The sequence below is a fragment of the Helicoverpa zea genome, chromosome 6 (genome assembly GCF_022581195.2).
Source record: "Helicoverpa zea isolate HzStark_Cry1AcR chromosome 6, ilHelZeax1.1, whole genome shotgun sequence".
Taxonomy (NCBI): domain Eukaryota; kingdom Metazoa; phylum Arthropoda; class Insecta; order Lepidoptera; family Noctuidae; genus Helicoverpa; species Helicoverpa zea.
Genome location: NC_061457.1, coordinates 2213824 through 2234833, shown reverse-complemented (window position 1 = coordinate 2234833; position 21010 = coordinate 2213824). Strand labels below are relative to the sequence as shown.

General features: G+C 35.4%; 1 protein-coding gene across 2 annotated transcripts; it reads left to right on the top strand.

The window, feature by feature from the left end:
- The first annotated feature begins 969 nt into the window (after positions 1 to 969).
- Positions 970 to 19966, top strand: LOC124631064 (23 kDa integral membrane protein-like). Of its 2 annotated transcripts, none has more exons than XM_047165198.1 (6): positions 970 to 1165; positions 13013 to 13201; positions 14088 to 14267; positions 15306 to 15521; positions 16925 to 16983; positions 19134 to 19966. In XM_047165198.1, the coding sequence occupies exons 1-6, from the start codon at positions 1106 to 1108 to the stop codon at positions 19141 to 19143; spliced, it is 714 nt and encodes a 237-aa protein (XP_047021154.1). In that variant the 5' UTR covers positions 970 to 1105; the 3' UTR covers positions 19144 to 19966. The 2 variants fall into 2 exon arrangements, with proteins under 2 accessions (XP_047021154.1, XP_047021153.1); XM_047165197.1 differs by having other exon boundaries at positions 971 to 1165; positions 16925 to 17016.
- Positions 19967 to 21010: the final 1044 nt, after the last annotated feature.

The window sequence follows — 21010 nt, the reverse complement described above, 5'->3', positions numbered from 1 at the left end:
GAAAGATGAGTTAAAATACCTAGTTTTTGGCTAAAAAGGAAAACAGAGGAAATTCCCTTGTTGCGTTATTTTGTGAAATAAAATATGAATATTCTTGTACCTACTCATACAAACTTTAATTATATTTTGTTGATACACTCACATTATACCTACTTTTGTTTGAACTGTAATGATAACGAAATTTTATCCAAAACTACTCGGAAAGAATTCTGTTGAGATGAAACGTATGAGTGAGACAGGGAATCGCCTTGGTTTAGTGCGTGTAAAGGTGCAAGCGAGATAGCCGACAGGTGAATGAGAGGTCATGAATAGGATCTCCATGCAATCCGTTTTACAATTTGAGACAAATGAGAAAAAGCGTTTTTGAAGATAATATATCAATATTTGCTGCAAACACATATATTCACGGATGTAGTTATTTAAATCCTAAACTAATTACTACAATTATAACTTAGGTACAGGTAAACAATTAATTACTTAGGTACTATTCAAAAACATGAAAAAGTAATTTACCTTAAAACTGCACAAATGTAGTTATTTGATTTGTTAAACGTATTCCCATATCCATTAAATTAATTACATGAATTATGTTATCGAGTAGGTACCTACCTCGTCTCTGCTGCACCATAAGGTAATTTTCGGCCGTTGATTTTATACAGATTCATTTGATATGTGAAAAGTAAAGCTACCGGAAAAGTTTGAAAAGTTGTTAGCGTCTATTTTTAGTGGTATGGCACCGAAATGGCCTATTTTATTCCATGTAGCAAGTCAGTAATGCATGATTAATGATTGAGACGGGTAACAAATAAAGTGATGACTTAATGACATGAATAAACAAACATAATTCAACTTTTAATGTCGAAATGTACGTAAAATGAGTCAACAAAACGCCCCGATGGGCACCCTAATCATGATTCATGGAAGGCGAGGGAGCGCGCGGGGGACGCGGCGCGCCATCGCCATCTCTGCTTATTTTCTTTAGTAGCATTTCCAACGTCGACACCGGTGGGTTACGCTTGCGTGTCGCTCATATAAACAAGTAACGCGAGTGACATAGTGCGATTGTGTGTGAACATATACCAAGAGTGTGTACAACTCATTCAAGATGGGATGTGGAACGAGTTTTGTGAAATATGTGCTGTTTTTCTTCAACTTGGTGGTCGCGGTAAGTTGGGGAAAGGGCGGGCTTCGAACCGGTTTGCTTGACTCGTGTTCCGGTAGACGGATGATGGCTTGACCAGCCAACAGTGAAACTGACGCCCTGCGTTCATCACGGATTATTGAAAGTTCCAAATCAAATCGTTTATTTTGCAAAGAATATGGGAACAAAATAACATTTTACACGGGAGTTCTAACACTGTTCTAATAGGACGTGCGTGTGATTTCACAATCACTTTTGACAACACAAAGATCTTTTAATAAGAGTTTCCTGAATAATCCACATTTTTTTCTTATTTTCATTAATTACTTCGTTAATTGTCACTACAGTGATAAAATCTGTAATTAAATAAAATAAAAGTATTGTAAACTACATGAAAATCTTCTCTATTTCTGTCTGTCGTAAGCACTAAGACGGAGATAGAATGTCTTTTTTCTCCGTCTAAGGGGTTCAAAGATAGAATTTGTAGGGTGTGTGTGCCAATTGTTGGCTGTAGTCATAATTTTTTTTACCTCTAATATTTCCTTAAACTTTTGAATACAATGCTTTATTATGTTTTTTTCGTAGTTACTTTATAAGTTGTCCAACTGCAAATATTGAGGGAATGTGCGATCATTCGTTTAGCAATTTACTCAAGTCCACAGGATCACCAGTTTCATGTCATGAGTATTCCCAAAAAATTCCAAAAATTATGAAAAATCATTCAAATCTTAACGTCCCACTGACAAAAACAAGTCAACAAAACCCAAAACTACAATTCACCATTTGACCGCTCAAACCAGTTCCAACGCACGTTTTAAATAGTAGTGACTGACTTAGTGACTCACAAACAATGGCGTCAGTTATTGCTTATTGCATTTTTTACCACCTTAACAGGTATGTAGTCAATGTCATTAAGTCAATATGACATCATGAGTGTTCATAGTAGATTCTTATGGAAGGAAGCTGCCTACGCGCATAAGGAATGCGATCCGAGCCCGTATTATGACATCTTAAAGTTCAGTGTGAGAGAGATGCCGCTATACATGGATGATAGTGCTGTCGCTTTTTTGACTCTTTTGTTCTTTTTTGACAGTTGAATAAAGTTATACGGTCTATCAGAAGTCAAAAGATTACCTGTTTCCCCAAGGGGTATGTAACCAGTGACTTGACAGACTTACACACAAAGACGGCACCATGTACATTATTTTACATATCTACAACACAGGTAGTAAGGTGGATCTTGAATGAAAGCAGATCCCAATTTATTTGAGAAAAGGTTTGGAAAATAAAGATCTTCTCATTCCCACACTGGGTTCTGGATTATTTAATTTCACAATACTGATGTTTTATCAACATCTTGGCACATTTTTGTGCGTATTGTCTTTCGTACGTGTCTTGGCGAATCGAAGTTTCGCAGATTATCACGTAGCATAAGCAAATACATAATGATTTTCGTACTAATAACGATTCTAATTTAATGCTGTTGTTACCATGCAAGGAGAGACGATAATGAACGAGTCTCCAGTGTGAAGATAAAAGCGGAATCAGTAATGGAATCCAATTTGTGTACGTTTTAGCTGAACTTTATTGTCGACTACTGATAGAGGTCTTCATTCACTTCAAAGAAAGAGTATTAGCTTCTCGTTTCAGTCTTTTCCTGAGCGTCCTGCCTTGGATTAAAATAATTGCTAATAAATGCAAGATTTTCACTCAAATTCTCCATTCTTGCCCATGCAAGTTATTTTCTGTGATCTTAGCTTAAATAGAAACTGAGATTTCCAACAAACGAAGTGTCCTCGAGACATTGAAAAGAATAAAACCGATTCTTTAACTAATCTTAGCCAAAGAACATTGACAGTAACAGATGTACAAATATTAGTACGTATTACTGTCATCTTGCTTACGACTGTTTCATTGAATGTAGCTTGTCTGACCTTGGTGTCGACTTCTATAATTACATTTAATACTAAGCTATGTGTTGGCTGTAGTGCCTGTAGTACGTATACGACTAAACCTGTTTTGAAGTTAAATGATAAATAAATAACCACGTTATTAACTGTGGTCATTAACTTAGAATATTGACTGAAGATCGGTAGTAATCTGGTAAGTATTGCAATTCAATATTATTTCAGTAATTGTAAATCAAAACAAAATGGAAGCAGGATGTGGTAGTGGTCGCAGTTTTATCGAAGCAATAATATACATATATTGCATGCAAACGACCATTTTCCCGCAAGCCTATACCTACCATTTATACTTATACTTTATGCAACCTAAAAAAATGTGTTGTCCCAATTCCAGATGCTTACAAACGATGTAAAACAAAATGGTTTTCCTAATAGGCAAAACTTGTTTCATTAATTACTCTTAAAAGCTTATTTTTGTGGCCCGTAACGTATAGTTCTATTCCATTAGTCTCGCTGTAAAACTGCGTTTCGATATCTATTTACATTTGTTTGTGGTCATTATTACATTCCATCATTAATTTATGTAGTAAACTAGGTCAACAATGAAGATTGCGTGACAGAAGTCTATTTTCCCTACTCATTCACCCTCCGAAAGTCAACAGGTGAATGCATTGAATAATTAATGAAGAGATACTGTCTTAAATTCGGGAACTTTATGTGGCCATAGTCAGGAATTTAAAGTAATCATTACAATGGCTACACAGTCTTGAGTCAACAATTCGCGTAACAACAGTAGTTTAACGATTAACATCAAGGTCGCTAGATTTTACGTCTTGCACTCTAATAAAATCAGTTTGGAAATGTTCAGCTTTCCTGATGGCTATAAAAGAAACCTTGTATTTCTTTTTGAAGTGGGTCAAGGAAAAGTCCCTGGTTCATTTCTGAAGGATAACGGCATGTGATCGTGACTCAAGGCTAGATTTTCCCGAAGCTTATCCTCATGCATGACGTAACCTGTGCTTAGACTGTGAATTAACCTTGCATTATCAGCAATCCTCTTTGCTTACATGTATTTTGAAATGAGTTGAGTAGCATTATGTGAGATTGTAACCAAGCAAGACCTCCTTGGAGTGTTGACATCACTTGGATGACTTTGATATCCTATTATTCATACAAACAAACAAAAGTTTATGGTGAGTGATTAATCTGAACATATCTTCCCATTATTGAAGCAATAAAGTCATCGTTGACTGTACCATAATCCATGGTATTCAAACATGGTACACGTGACCTGGCCCGAGGTGACATCATCGCCACAACCGCCTTTGCCGCCAAACCGGCGCCCGTAACACTTGACATGCTCGCCCTATTACTTACTTTAGTAGACGTGCCGAAGCTATATTATATTTAGGACACCATTATACAATGTTCAAGAGGACTACCAACGTTAAAACTGAAAAACCCAAGGCTCTGCCCATATTAACACGTGGTCTGCCTACACTTGCCTCATAAAGGCATTTCCGACATCAATTAAAAAAGTATTCGTTTCCTTGATAGCGGTTAGTAGACGCCGAATAATTTCGGTCTGAGTCCAGAAAAAACTCGTTTGAAAACTGGTTTCAAACACAAATGTACCAGTGTTGCCAACATCCAGTGTTGATGCAATAAGTTTTTTTTGTAACCGTACACGGCTGCGGATGTTGCATACCACAGCCTTGCCACTAGTATTTGCGTTTCTCTTTGGAAATCCTCGGGATTATTTGATAAAGTCACACTTTGTTTAGTTCGCTAAACAAACTCTTTGTATCCTTGTCACACAAAGTACATACTTATGACTAAACGTATGCTTCAAAGGCTATGATTGTTGTATTTTTCAGTACGTGACAAGAATTACAGGCCAAACGTTTTCTATTCTTGGGTTCCATTCTTCGGCATATACCACGTTCTTTATTTGTGGTGTCATCTCAAAACTAACAAAGCCACCTCAGCCGTATGACACAACCTACTTTTATGTGTAACAAAAAGAGACCATCATTTTCACACCACCCACATGTGATCTTTGATGTAAGAATGACGTATCTATTTCGTTGTAAAAGGATCGTCAAGGACTATCTCGTAGTCATATTTAACTATTTATACGTCTCGGTACTTGGTGAAGTCGTTTTCAACTTTCTTCGTCCTAAAATATGACGTCCGAACACCTATTTATTAAAATGGTTATATCTGCCATAGCATTGGCAGTTGGCGATAAGTTTGGAATACTAATGTGTGTACCACTGAGTAGCTCAGCAACACGTGATATGGTTTTAATTAGATTAACTTCCTGCTTTGATCGGTATACACAACAAACTATACATTTTTGGTACGTTCGTCCATAAGGAATTATTTGTTTTCCACTAATAATTATGTTTATTTAACCGGAATACGACAAAAACGGGTTAAACTTAGTGAAGACAATTTAGGAAGTTACAAAGGAATTATTTTTCTCACTCGGTCTCCATTCCATGTAAAATATTATCTACTCAACACCTATGTGTTTTAACCCTTCAATAACTGACCCCAAAAGCAGGCTCTGCCCAAAAATTTATCCAAGTTTTTTATTGAGCTGTGAGTCAGACGTCATGTATTTAATGACTACACAGATCGCCGTGGTTCCCTGTCTATGCCCTTCCGCCCTCGCTCCTCCTCGTCATTGTCGCCCGGTCACCGACCTTACTTATGCAATCTTCCATAGTGGTACACCTGGTATTGGCTGGGTCACGCACGTTGTGTAACCTCGTAGATTTGCTGAAGAATTTTGGCTCTCAAAGCCGTGAGCAGTACCGTGAAATTATGCGGTCGAGATTGATTTTCGAGATTGTCTTACACGGTTTTGTTCTGTGATGGTTTAATTAAATATGATGTTAAAGTCAAAATTTTGCTCTTCATAATGTGAGAACAAAGGCAACCAAACAAACGTTCTTGAAAACTTTTCTGGGATCCGAAGAAGTTTCTAAATATTTAATAATCTTCTAAGTTCAGCCTTTGTTTAACGCACAAACCCACGTAATGTTTGACAAGTTTCGGCTATTCTATGTGCCTAAGGAAAACTCATTACAGAACCAATTTTGCCTCGTTAATCATCATCAGGATGTCAGTTTTATACTTGATCGTCGAATTGATTTCGATTTGATTGGCGGCTGTAAATCCGGTAACATGGTTTACGAGGAGTATTAGATAAACAACGCCTCTGTATTCTGGAATGTATTCAGTCGATAGAAGATATGGTTTATTTTGAGCCTGTTATGTAGTCGGTTTTTTCTCATACTCTAAGATCAATGTGATTTAAAAACGATCATTCGATGCAATGTTCGGCTTTTGTTGAAATAATAACAAATACTTTCAAAGTCACTTTGTTTATTGAAAAATCTAGGTCATCGTTGTAGAAACATTCACTTCCCAACGTACGGCCATAAACACGTGTAACGCCCCATTTCCAAAGCTACCTGTAATTATTATGGTGTTCAACCTTCCATAACTGCAAAGGGTACTTAATGATAATATTGGGGGAATAACGTTTGGTTGAAAACATAATTTGAATTTAGCAACTATCTCGTTTCAAAATTCAAAACACTGTTATTGTGGTGTATGACGTAGTTCTCGTAAAAATACAAGCTTCGTAGCACCTCGTAATGTCTAGTATTTAAATTAAAATAGATGCTTTTTGTTCATATGTTTTCTTTGTCTCTGTATTTGTGTCATTTTGACCGATGAGCGGGAGATGACACTGCAGTGTGCTCCGGATGAAATGACGTCAGATGATATGCCTGGTTCTGGTGATAATGGCTTTTTAATTACAAAGCGTTTACAGGCTGTTAGAATGAAAAACACAGCTTTAGACTAGTGGTGATTTTCGTTTTAAACGCATAGCGTGTTTGAAATTATGTGACAAGTCAACAACAATTGGGTCAACGAATCAATACCACTCTCACATCTCTCTCATATTTCAAACATACTTAAATCAATCATTTTAAGTACTTGTAACAATTATGTCGAGTCCACAATTACAACAAAGGCTGGCTGGCAACTTGCCGATCGGGGAATTCCGGGTTTGGTGCTCCCTTGAGTCATAAGAGCTTTCAGTCTGATTCTGTTACAGGTAAATGGTCTAGGTTTTGAGACTCAGTAACCGGTTGCCATGTTAATTACGGTGACACGACACCGTTATCAGTAGAACCGTTATACTGTAAGTGAAATATTTCCGTTGTGTACACTTTGAAGGTAACTCGTTCACGATTCACAAATGTTATTGCTTTGACAATGTTATGGATTTCTGTCTCGTCAACTTGTTTTGTCATTGAATTTGCAATGAGGGATACAAACCCATCAGGCATAATATTGGTAATTTTTCGAATGCATACTCAATTTTATTGCATAAAACATGAGCGTATACTCTTTATTCAAGTGAAGGCGATCATGGCTGCCATTTCATTACGTAACATGTGCAGGATTACTCAGCTGCCGTATATAATCTATACAGTGTGTGGTGTTATGCAAACGCAACCGCCTGTGAAATAACTCGGCCACGGCATGCATAACCATACGACTTTTAAAACGAGACGCGTTGTAAATTCACGATAATGAAAGGGGGTCGCCAACTGGGGCGTTTACCTTACGCGTCAAGTGTTTTTTAAATAGAAAAGTGTGATGGAAGGGCGATAGTTTGTTTAGGTAGGGACGGAAAAGACGCATTTTTAGGTATGAAATACTTACTGCTGATGAAAGTCCAAGGAAATAAAATACAAGTTGACACACAGATGACGTTAAACATTGATATCCCCCGAGTGTTTTCCCACCTATGTTTGTGTTTTTCAAGGAGCGACTGCCTATCTGACCTCCTCAACCCTCAACCCGGGCAACCCGATACCCCTTTTGAGTTTTTTTTTACGTACGAAATTAAATATCACTAGTGATGAAAGGTCAAACAATAAAGTACCTAGGTACCAGTTGATAAATAAATCATGTTCAACTGTCTATAACTTCAATCTGTCTCTGTGAAATCCATCACGACATAAAAGTTCAATGACCTTTAAAATATCAACCGTCTGTCTGTCTAGAATGCAGTGCATATTTTAATGTGTAAGTTATATCTATGGAAACAGTCAGGCTAGACTGAATACATTCCTATTATGCATGCCTTTTATACGTCAACCGAGACGCTTTTGTATCAGCTGGCTCCAATGACCAGAAAGATGAAAGAAATTGGATATTGAGAGTGGAATGAATGACTTGTGTATACCATCTACTTATACTAATATAATAAAGATGTTTTTTTTTGTTTCTTTGTTTGTACCTCGAACGCTCTGAAACTGAACCTAATTTAAAGCTTTGTTTAGCTACACTATTCCCGAGCAACAATAAGCTATATTTTATCCGAGTACGGGCAGATGTTCCAACAGGACGCGGATGAAACCCCTGGATAACGGCTAATGTAAATGAGTAGTAAAGATATTTTTCTGCTGATAACAAACTTTTTGAAGCCTAACTTGATTTGATCTTAATTGACTTCATTTTCAAAGGGTAATGAGCTTAAAGCATTTTGAAAGAGCCCTAAACATTTCTAGAGATGCGGACAATTATGTTGCTTGTAAATAAGTACTAGTTTGCAAATACCTCGTTACTAGCAGTGTTTGAAAACTGAAAGATTGTTAAACACCGTTAACTTTGTTTAATCTCATATCTTCGTGTTAGTAAACTCTGTTAAACATTGTCTAACAAGGTATCTATTTGGGACCAAATTGTACAAGTCAAATACTGCAAGATGTTCTTATATTTCCTAAAAAATAATATTTTAATGCAGATTGCTTTTGCCTCTTTTTATAGGAAAATCATCGAATGACCCGATGGAGTGTCAGACTCTCACAGACTAAACCCACCATGTTCCTTCTCAAGCCCTTATGGCCGCGGTAACTCTTTCGAACAATCCCGCAGCTTGCTTTTGCCTCTGAAGTCCATTAATAAATTAGATAAAATACTATTCCATATAATATACATATGTTCCCACAATATTATGTCAGTTAGCTTGTATAAAGTTTTACCTCAGAAACATTGCTTACGTTAAAATGGGTTAACAGCCGTCCACATTTGATTGATCAACATTCAACATGGCGATGGCGTGTCAATTTGTTGTTGGCGAGAATTATAATGGCGTCTGGTCCCAACTGAGCGGGTTTGTTAATTAGTATTAATTTAACTTATCGCTGTCCTAGAGGTACTTACTGTTAGTGACCAACTAGCTGTTCCCCTCCGTTTTTTCCGCATCCTGAGGAATTTTTTAAAGGAAAAGGGAAGGGAGATTAAAGAGCTCTTTGACTTTGAATTACTTGTAGCGCCCGAATATGTACATACCAAGTAGAAAAATAAGTTATTCTGAATATAATAATGCCATGTTTCATTAAAATCTAACAATTCAGTAGTTGTTACGTGAATGGATAACAAACATCTTGAATCTTCGTCATTTCTATCTCATGTCAAGTCTGTAGGTATTCCAAGGTTACAATACCTAACATGACCTATAATTTATTATGTTTACTATGCAGATAATAATTATAGTGATCTAAGCAAATAAGTAATTCCAATACAATGACATATGCATAAGTGGGCGTAACCCGTAACTAAAATAATAATTATAACATTTGTAATGACTGAACCATTCCAAGATAGGCATGACATTATGATAACCTCTAACTCGATTAGTTCCAACGGAATAACCAATTGTTTCGATAGTATCGATTCATAGACAACTAAACATCGCATCGTAATCGTGTCACACTCATTCACGCACAGATGTTCTCAGTTCTCATCTTCCTTCACAATTATACACCGATTGTTTTTTGGTACAGTTGACAAATGCTGTCAGTTAGTAAAAACAACGGCACAACATATTCGGTACACCTATATCTTATTTTGCTATGTGGCGTAGCCGCAGCATTTCTTCTTTCATAGTTGTCTGACGTCACAAGTGACAATCTTTTCAGCCATATTGACTTTTAGCTGAACGTTTACAAAAATTGGGTGATTTCTTACTTTGCAAGCACGGAAGAAAGAGTACGAATCGCCAAGTGACAGTTGCTGTTTTCACAATTATTCGTTTATCTAAATAATTACCACCTGTACCTAAAATATCCATCTCCATCACGAATCGTGATTTTCGTTTTATCGAATTTTAAGACTTTCGAGAGATCGCAGTTTTCTGTCAAAGTGCTAAAAAGGATCGTATTTTTAGCAGTATATTTAGGAAGGTATCTATATGTATATGTACAATTTTAACAGGAAATATAATGATAGCTATATTTTGTTGGACTGGAAAGTCCCAATTTATTAAGTATCGAAAGACCTCGATAAAGCTCATATTTATAACTATTTATTATAAAAAATATATGACATCGTAAAAAGGAGATAAGCTTTAAGATAAAAGAAAAGAAACAGCATATCAAAAGTTCAAAAGGCAAGTTAAGTTTGATTTTACATAAACATGCAAGTTTCGTTACGTCAAATGTTAAAAAGTTTTTTATAGCGATTACGTAAGAAGCATTTAATTATGATAGCTGTATTTCCCGATGATTTAGTGGTCTAGTAACTATTTAAAAATTAAATATTTAACAATATTTCTGAAGAAAAACTTGAGTTATGGAATAATCCTTGAACCTTCACAGTCCCATTTTTTTAAATAACTGAATGGGCATGAATGCATACTCAAAATCTGCATATGGAACACCGTATCAATCAGTTTCCATCAAAAACAAAACAAGCACTAGTTAGTAGTACGGAAATAAGCCAATCATGTTTTCAGCCTGATTCGTTTCGAGTCGAGCTCGCAACGCGTGAGCAAAAGGGGTCATTCGAATGACGTCACTTCGTAGGAAATAACACTGCAGCTGAGGCACGGGTTCACGTGAATATCCATTGAGGTACTGGCGAAATTATGAGCTCATTATTATTAGTAATCGTAATGGTATTTGGTGACCCATCTCTCGTACGTTTTTAGCTCGTATTTTCCCATTGAGCAGAAACCTCCTTCATCCTTCATCATCTTTCTCTGTCTGAAGCCTGTTGTTGCGGGTCAGTCAGCAACGAAATGGGTCTAAATCTCGTCAGCGTTTAAGTGGTTTACCTCTAGACTTTCTTACCTATTATAAATATTCCAATCCAGGGCAGGATAAAATTTTACCAAAAAATCTGAGACCACCTAGTGTGTATTCTGCAAACTCTGTGATAAATACATTGAAGAGTTAGAAGACACAGTTTGCTCCTTTGACACGAGAAGGCCTTACAGATTGGACTCATTATCCTCCCTATCGCTCAACAAACAAAACAAGTTATTTTTAATTAACCTACTGCCATTAAACCATCTGTTCTGGCTGCTGACCTCGCATGAGATAACAGTTATTCACGAGCACAACTCTTCATTATGTTGTTTTGCATTTTACGAAAATAATCGGGAAGGCGGGCGGACCACGTGGCCGGTCAACCGCTCGAAGCTAATTCTGGACGTGCGTCCAGTCAATTACCTACTTCCATCATGTTATTCACTCAGGAGATTTAATTTGGAAATTTTATAACCGAATTTCGTAAGTTTTTGTATAAATAGCAGCCTTGTCTCTTGTAGTTTCCTAACGAATCAAAGTTTTCACGCTGTGTATGCTCATGCATGACATAATATTACGTTTTGTATGTTTGTTTTTTGAGGTCGAAGTTAGTGGATATTTTAGTATTGATAGCACCATCTCATTTGATCATAATTTACCATCAGCCTGTGTCAGGGACCCTGGAAAAGACCCATGGTCCCCGTACATAGTCTCTTTATACTGTTCAGTACAACAACCTCTGTGTCATAAAAATTAGGTGGCAACAAAAATAAAGTTATTTAAAGGTTAATAGGACTGACATTAGTGTAGGTTGCGTTTGGTTACAACTATCAACCACTTCCACCAGTATCGCCCACTATCCTGTTGTGGAGGTCAGATAGCGAACACCACAAATATTAAACATTTTTTTTTTAATGTACTTAATCCCCATGCTTATCAGCCGGATATCCCCATGAATTGTAATGAAATATTTTTTTTTCACCATTGACAAATTACTACAGTTGAAAAGAACGCCCCCTATTTCGCTAGGTATTTTGGTGGTAACCTTACCTACGAAACTCGGTAAAAAGAGGTATACATGATGTCTCAGAAACATTGAGAACAAAATAACTTCACGTAACTTTGTCAAGGACTTTGTCTGTACTTAACTGGTTTTTGCGTTACAATGACGTCAGATAATCGTGGTTTTGAGAACGCTTTTCCTCAATTAAATAAAAAATATTGATGGAAATTACGTACCATAACGTTAATACTACATCATGTGTTAATACTGACATTGTCATCAAAGTAGCCAATAAAACAAATAGTATATTATTGTAATTAAAAAAATAATGCTTATAACCATAGACAGATACAGATCTACGTGTACATAAATGGATTATGCTGAAATAAACAAAATACTTAGTGCTTTCAAAGTAATGACTGTATGATTCCACAATTCGTCATACCATCCACCATTCGTTGTAATTAAAATACCAAACTAGCCATCAATTAAAAAGGCGTAATTATAGAAAAAACCCAGGGCACATGACCCCGATAAAGCGTTACATTGTGATCGTAAAAACCCTTAGTCAATATTGGGTTATTAGTTTCGAGGAATTCCAAAATGTTAACTATATTTCCTAAGTTTAGTGTTACTAGGTATTTCATCAAGTATTGTAAATAGGTACAGCAGGACGATATCACAACGTTTTATTTTTAGGAAAACCTTATTAAAAGATCTATAATTTGAACAGATTAGGGTCATTGTAAGTCAACCTTATCGAAACTAACCTACTTTTCCTTTTTTTTATATAGTTGCCTGTTCTATATTTAACTTTTATTTTTTTTGGTTACAGCTCTTCGGCCTAGCAGTGATAGGCATTGGAGTGGCGTTCCTACTGAACTGGACAGTCGTTAAAGACGAGCTGAAGTCACACTTGACGGTCGCACCATGGGTCTTCATCATCATCGGCGCCATAATGTTCGTGATAGCATTCTTTGGTTGCTGCGGAGCGATACGGGAGAGCCACTGCATGGTTGTCACGGTATGTATTGAGAAGAACTTGAGTCAAAGATAAGATAATAGAAGCTCTTGCTCTAGGCGAAGCTTGGATAGTAGATTTTTTTAATAATAGAATCTTTTGGATTGTAAAAGGATTTAAATTCCAGTATAAGTCTAAAGAGATCAAATATTATTTTAACGATTTTTTTTTACCGGATTTATCCGTGAACTACTTAAAAATTACTACAGAGTTAAGTATGAATTACGAATAGTATGTATTTGTAAATAGTTCAGACAATGAAGTGTTTATTGGGCTGCCTACTTTTACGAGAGTGAATTAAGAACATTCGATATCAAAACCAATTACGGTCCACATTTGGCGCCCATTCCTAATACACCAAATATTTGATCTGGAATTGACAAACATCTCTGGCAAACAATTCATTGCTTTACCATTTCAATGATGGAACGGCCGGTCTTCTTCGAAACACGCAATGGAATGTAAGCTATGGGCAATATCCGTTTGAGTCCTACGTGGTACATGAAATTCAATTGGGTGATGGCACGATAGCGAAGGGCCTTCCTCGAATACCTATAACGTGAAATAAAACTAGGGATCAATTGGTTGACATAGTTTTTGTTGTTATAATCTTTTACATTAGTTATAATATAGTAATTTTTCAAAGTTAATTGTAATTCGTAAATTATATTTTTGTGGCACATTTTTCTATAGCAGACATTTAAATTGATACACAATTTTATGGCTCCAAAAGACTAAGATTTCATTTCATGTGCTATACGTTTAATACATTGTTATGGTAATGTTTTATTCTGAAGTCGGTTGATTGGTCTCACAGTACATATTTGTTTCCTAAAATACGTCATACAACCACCTAGAACTTCGTCTAACCTCAAACTCTTGATTACAGTACGCAATCTTCTTGCTGGTGATCATCATCGTACAAGTGGTGATTGGAGTTCTCCTCCTGGTCTACGGCGAAAGCATCAACCAGAGCATTGTGAAGTCCGTAGATGCGTTGTTCGATAAGAGAGCGAGCGCTAATGTCGATAAGGCTACTGACACTGTGATCAACAACATGCAGCAGCAGGTAAGCTTCTAGAAAGTTCTATGAGTAAAACACCAGTACACAAAGCTGTGACGCCACATGTAGGTATCGTCAAGCCTGTGAACAAAGTACACTAAGATTGTATTTTCAAACTTGAATTTATGAAGATGGACGATTTGCCATGCAGAGGCAATTTTGTTTCTAAAATGTAACTTAAGTTTTCTGAAATGACAAACAATGAATTCTATTTCAATTAAAGACATTTTTTTAGTAGTTATTTATTGTAATGTAATTGTTTGTCCATTTAAATTGAATTCAATGCATCGAGGGAGGGCAATGTCGTCATAAAAGCTTTTTCCTTATCCAATTATGTCATTTATGCAATTAACATGCGCAAGCTGTAGTTTAGATAAACATGATTATGAATTATGATTCACAGCAATAATAATGAAAAAAATAATATTTAAGTTACTTTTTAAACACCATTTACGATACATATTTCTAACATCTAGGTAAGTTTTTTATCTCATAGCAATCCTGGACTGAAAACCAGTCGTACAATTAAAAAAAACAGCATTACGTTGCAGAATTGCATTACGTTGAATTATAATCTACCCTTGGTTTGTGACACAATCTTTTTTACTTCATTTTATACAAGCTGTTGATTTGCATCCGTGCCATATTCAAGGAGGTAATTATGCTAATGATTCTCGACCCAAATCAATAAAAAAATTGGTACGTAATTTTTTTTCTTTAATTTTTTTTTCGGAATTCCGTAAATGTCATCTAGCCTTATTTAAACTTGGCGCGTATGTTACTGGCCTTAAAACCGTGCTGCACCCTCAGACAAACGCAAACACAAAGCATACGCAACGATCACTCATAAATTTCATTCATAAAATTGGATAACTTCTGAAATACCACGACATTACAATGACAAAAAAAGCACTGCATATTACTTATTTCCCATCTACTGTAATTCCAATCGATTATTTACGTATTGTATGTCCTCCTCCTGAACTATGGCACAAATGCAAATCAACGCCTTGTATACATCTTAACAATCGTCTCGCTTTCCAGTTTGCTTGCTGCGGCAAGAACGGTCCCCAAGACTACGGCCTCTCCATCAGCCTGCCCGATTCCTGCTGCAGCACCACTAGCACTCTTGGCAGCATCATCGGAGGCCGCTGCACCATCGAGGTAGCACACCGCGGCTGTGCTGGCGTCATCTCAGAGCTGTATGAGAAGTGGAACAAGCCTATCGCTGGCATCGCTATTGGCATTGCCTGTGTTGAGGTACGTGGATTTATAATTAAATATAATTAAATAAATAAAATTAAATGTAATTATTTTTCTTAATAGATTTACCTGTGCCTAGATTTACTAGCACATGTGTCGCTGGGAAGTTTGTTGCGCCTCTTCTTGTTCCTACCATACACACATTGAAAGTGGCACTTAAAGGGTGGGCGTTGAGTGTCTTTTGTACAATGTGACGTTTAGAACGTGCTGTTTTGCAGCCAAGTTTAAATAAATGATTATCGAGTTTGAGTTTGCTTTCTCTGTTTGGTTGTGTCACTTTTACGGGTCAAACCACAGAATACTTAATTAATAGTTACTTTTTATTTATTTCTAATGTAGAATCCTGGGCATGGTCTTCATAATCAATTATCCTAAGTACCTTATCCGGACGAACAAAATAGCTTCCAAAACGTCGATGAATCAGCTAGATCTATTATAAAGCTTGAACATTACCAGAATAATTCGAAACCACATCACAATTGTTTTCAAGGCCACATTATTTATCTTAGTAAAAACACTTCTATGCGGTTTGTAGCTCTGCGCAAAATTTTATCAATTCCGTTTATTTAGAGAACTGGTCTCGTAGGTTGAGTCATCAAGAATATTAAGTCATCGCCATTAGAATTGAGATCACGCCTCGAATTACAGGATAGTGTGAAATGGTTGTACAATCATTGTTCCACCCGCGTCCCGTGGGAACTACTGCCGAAATATAGCCTTTGTTACTCGGGGATAGTATAGCTTCCCGATAGTGAAATAATTTTTGAAATTGGGTCAGTAGTTTGCAAGCTCCCAATCTTACAATGCAGACTTGAATTGAACTAGGAAGAACTGGATCATCCTCCGAGCCTTTTTCCCAATCATTTTGGGGTCGGCTTCCAGTCTAACCGGATTCAGCTGAGTACCAATGCTTTACATGAAGCGACTGCCTATCTGACCTCCTCAACCCAGTTACCCGGGCAACCCGATACCCCTTGGTTAGACTGGTGTCAGACTTACTGGCTTCTGACTACCCGTAACGACTGCCAAGGATGTTCAATGACAGCCGGGACCTACAGTTTAACGTGCTATCCGAAACACAGCCAATGGTGTCTAAGATATACTTAAAAAGTACATACAAACTTAGAAAAGTTGCATTGGTACTTGCCTGACCTGGGATCGAACCCGCGCCCTCATACTTGAGAGGTTGGTCCTTTACCCACTAGGCCACCACGACTTTTTGTCTAGGAAGAACTGGATATGGGAATGAATTAGTGTTACGAGCCTAGGAGGTCTAATACCATTAGGTGATGTCAGTCGATACAAATTTTTAGTCTTTACTGGACATAAGTAATGAATAATTATGTCGCATATACATAGAACCGCCTATTAAACAATGTTTTTTTTTTATTATTTTTCAGTTGATCGGAGCGCTGTTCTCGCTGTATCTCGCCAATTCCATAAGAAATATGGACAGAAGGTCTCGCTACTAATATTTTGTACATTAAAACTGGTACCTATGAACACAATTTTTTTTGGTTCTTTTTTACTTGTTAACTAATTTTGTGAGCGGACTGTACACTGCATGGCTGATTGATTTTTTTTGGGACACAATGACAGCAAGCACAAATGCTACTTATAGCGTCCAATTTATAATCGATTTGAATCGATACCGATTTACTGAATAACGAATTTTAAACAAACGATTTACAAACGCATTTTTGTAGTATTAATTTTATAATTTGACGATAGACGCTACAAGTGGCATACCAATGAGATGCCTTTTGAATTTCACTTGAAATTGTGTCCAAAGGGTGTTGAATCTCAAATAATTGTATTTGCCATATATTTTTGCTTGATTAAATCAAGTGGTATTCATAATAAGGCTAAGTAATATGTTTATATGAAGTCTGGATAAGACATTAATGATTAACGCTTATTATATTTGGAATGCTTCACTAACATTTTCGTATGCAAATAACATTTAACTAACGCTAACTAATGAAGTCAAACAATTTAAAATTAAACAGACTTGTCATTAGATAAGCCTGGACTGTTTACTTACAACTATGACTCATGCTGTCTGTAAAGGCTTGCAAACTATACCCTTATACATCATATACCCTTAAGTCCTACTACGAAGATCGTAGACCATAAATGGGGTATACATTTTCATAGCTAAAGATAACAGGATATCTTCATGATATATTGTTCATTTCTACTGGAGGCAATAATGCCTAATACTGGCAGTCAGTTTCACATAAAAAGCAGCTTCGATTTTTTGTTGACATTAACATACATTTTATTGTATGACGTGAAGTGAATTATCCAGCTTAAGCCTAGCTTTGTAATCCTTTGGTACTCCATCTTTTTAACAGTTAACAAATAGAAACTGTTCACAGAACTCTGACAAAAAGGGTGTCTAGACGTTACATTACTTTTGAGCATTTCTCAGTAAGAAATTAAATATGCTTAATCTAATAAAATTCAAGAACGAGCTTTTACTTCATTACATTAACTAAGCATTATAAACGATAAATAAAAATACTATATATTATTTAATAGAATATAAATAATCATTAAATAAAATAAAGAGTCTCTTCTAGATGTTAAAACTTACAAAATAATATTTATCTCTATTTAATGCTTCGATTTAAGGAATCTCCATTTATTTTTATATGTATAAACATTTAGAATCTTGCTATTGTGATATTGTATTTTGGTAAAAAAAAAACTGTTTAGAAAACGTAAGTTTATTGATATAAAATTGAGAAATTACTATTGTCTCTTTAAGATATGATTTAATTTGATATAATTATTTGTGTCCAATTTGGTTCTTTATAATAATTTTGTTAGATGTTTATTGAAGCACAGATTATATCTAAGTGTTGATAAAAATCTTAGTAATTTTGTGCCAAATGAAAAAAAAAACTCGTTAAAGGCATTCATGGTTAGATTTTTCTTAAATTTGGAGAAATGGAATAAATAAGATGGAAGAGTTGTGCCTTGCACTGATTGATTTCATAGAGTTTTGTAATCAATAAAGAATGTGTGTAATAATTGTTTGTTTTACTAATCCAACCTTTAGTTTTAAGGCTCTAAGCTTCACGTTTTGCACAAAATAAATGTATTTTATTTATTTTCTTGGAATTGTTTGGCCAAAGCATGTTTTAGGTAAGTCACACAATTTGTAAATAAAAATACTAATACGCATGTTTGTGAATAAGTGTTTCGTTTTTGATGTTATAATTATGCTGTTTTGATTTATTTGTTTAATTTAAATTTCCATTTTGTAGAAGTTATTTTTATAATATCAAACTGAATAATTTCTACTTGAATAGAAAAAATCTGTGAAAAAGTACATTTCCTGAAAACTCACTTAAATTTTAATTTAAACAGACTTCCAAATTGATATTATTGTTATTTCTGTAAATACATACTACTAATTATTTGTTGTTGGTAATTTTTATTTTTTTAGTTTTGTTGTATAATATTTATGTTTGTACCTATACTTAATACGTTCGTGTTTAATTTTCTATGGTACCAGTGTTCTTAGATACAACATTTTAAAATGTGTGTTACGGCCAAAAAGTGTTCTAAATACTGATTGTACAATTTTATAAATTTCAGGTATGCCTAAAACGAAGACATCACGAAAAAAACATTCGAGAACAACAAAAATCAACGACAGATACAAAAACATAAGTTACTTATGTACAAGTTAAGTTAAGGTTAGCTCGGTCTAGCGCAAGTCCCACCTTTTCAAAAATACTATCTGGAAAAGTTTACTTTTGTCAATATAAAATTAATTGAAGAAAAGTTAATTGAATTCTACTTCAACGTAGGCACATTTTTTACCCTTGACTTTAGCTGTAAGGCTACAAATTAAGTGACTGATAAAGATGAAAATGACTAAAAAACTTTTATTGTTAACAAGAGTAAAGATTTCCAGGTGAAGAAATCTCATGTAAGATGGTACGTTGTTGTATTTACTCTGTATCTTCAAGTATCAACATAAAGTTGATGCCTCGTCGATGTCAAGACGCGCTGTACCTTACCATTATATTTAGTTATTCATTTTCTTTTGTTGCACCATTTTAAAATATAAATTTTAGGTACTGTTAAGTTAGTTAAGCGACTGTTTGTAATGTTGATAAACAATAGAAATTATTATTATATTACTATATGAATAATAAAAATATTTTCAGAAATTGGCGTTTAAAGTTCAAGTACGTCCATTTTACAAATAATATTAAAAGTGTTAAAAATATATTTATGCATTTCTATTATTAAAAGTTACGATGTGATTTATTAAACGTTTCACATGCCTGTGTAAATAGTAAATAATATCGGGAGCAAATGTCTGTTTATTGTATTTTGAATCTCTTGTGCATTTCTGATAAAACTGCTTTTGTGAATGAATCATATTGTATTGTATGGAATAAATAAATTTTCTACTTCTACATTCATGTTTTATTGTCTGTTTTATCGAATAATCCTAAACTAGAATTTGCCAGGAACACCCATCACAAAGTCGATTCGAAAAATGTAAACGCTAAAGACCAAAGACCGAACAGTCGCGACATCTGTCGGTTGTTTTACCGAACCTTTCCATTAGTTTGGAGATGGCCAAAAAAAAACCCAGAGTCGACAGAAACTTCGTATGTATGGTTGAATTCAGTATAATGTGTGAATAATAAAAAGTATTTCATATCATCTAAAAACCATGGGGTTCTCTTTTTACAAGGTTTTTTAGATGAAGATTTTAGTACATAAAAAACTTTAACTTTTCTGTTTGCTGTTCATTAGATGTTGTGCACCTAGGGTAAAAACTTTACACTCAGGTGTATGTCTGTTAGCACTATACACGAGTAAAGGTTTAGAGCTGACCTGGTGATGGAGAAGAGAGAAGGTCAAGGGAACTCAGCAATGGTAAATATTAACTACCTCGTGTTTGGGCTTATATTATTCGCATTGACGAGAACTTTTCACTAATGCGAATAGTGACTAAAAACCTAAAAATAAAAAAAATATTTTTAAGGTTTCTTTTACTTTTTTTTTTAATTAACCTTTGCCAGTTCAGAAGTTTACACATAACAGGGAAACCTCTTCAAGTAGGTAAGGTCGCTACTTAATCGTATCTGGAGAGGTTCATGTGACGAGTGCAATGGGGGGGGGGGGGGAGAGGGTCAAACTCAAGACCTTTTAATTACCAGGCAAACTCTGTAACTATGGTGATATTACTATTCGCATGTATGATATTAGTATACCTCGTTTTTATGGCCCTTTATGTAAATAATCTTTAAAATCAACATAACATATTTTTGTGAAAATATGATATAGCTCCTATACCCCATGGATTTCAGGCTGGATTTTTTGGCACCATCAAAGGTCTACTATGAAAATTTGGCCATCTACTTTATTCAAAAAAAATCCGCCAGCTGTTTCTCGCGTCTCATGGGAACTACTACTTCGCACAGGAGAATAAAAAAGGAGCGTTGTATGTA

What these genes read in the sequence shown, in the direction of transcription:
- LOC124631064 (XM_047165197.1), top strand. Translation starts at nt 1,106, where the DNA reads ATGGGATGTGGAACGAGTTTTGTGAAATATGTGCTGTTTTTCTTCAAC. An exon ending in TCTTCAACTTGGTGGTCGCG is followed by an intron (nt 1,166 to 13,012) that starts GTAAGTTGGGGA and finishes TTTTGGTTACAG; the next exon opens with CTCTTCGGCCTAGCAGTGAT. An exon ending in GCCACTGCATGGTTGTCACG is followed by an intron (nt 13,202 to 14,087) that starts GTATGTATTGAG and finishes TCTTGATTACAG; the next exon opens with TACGCAATCTTCTTGCTGGT.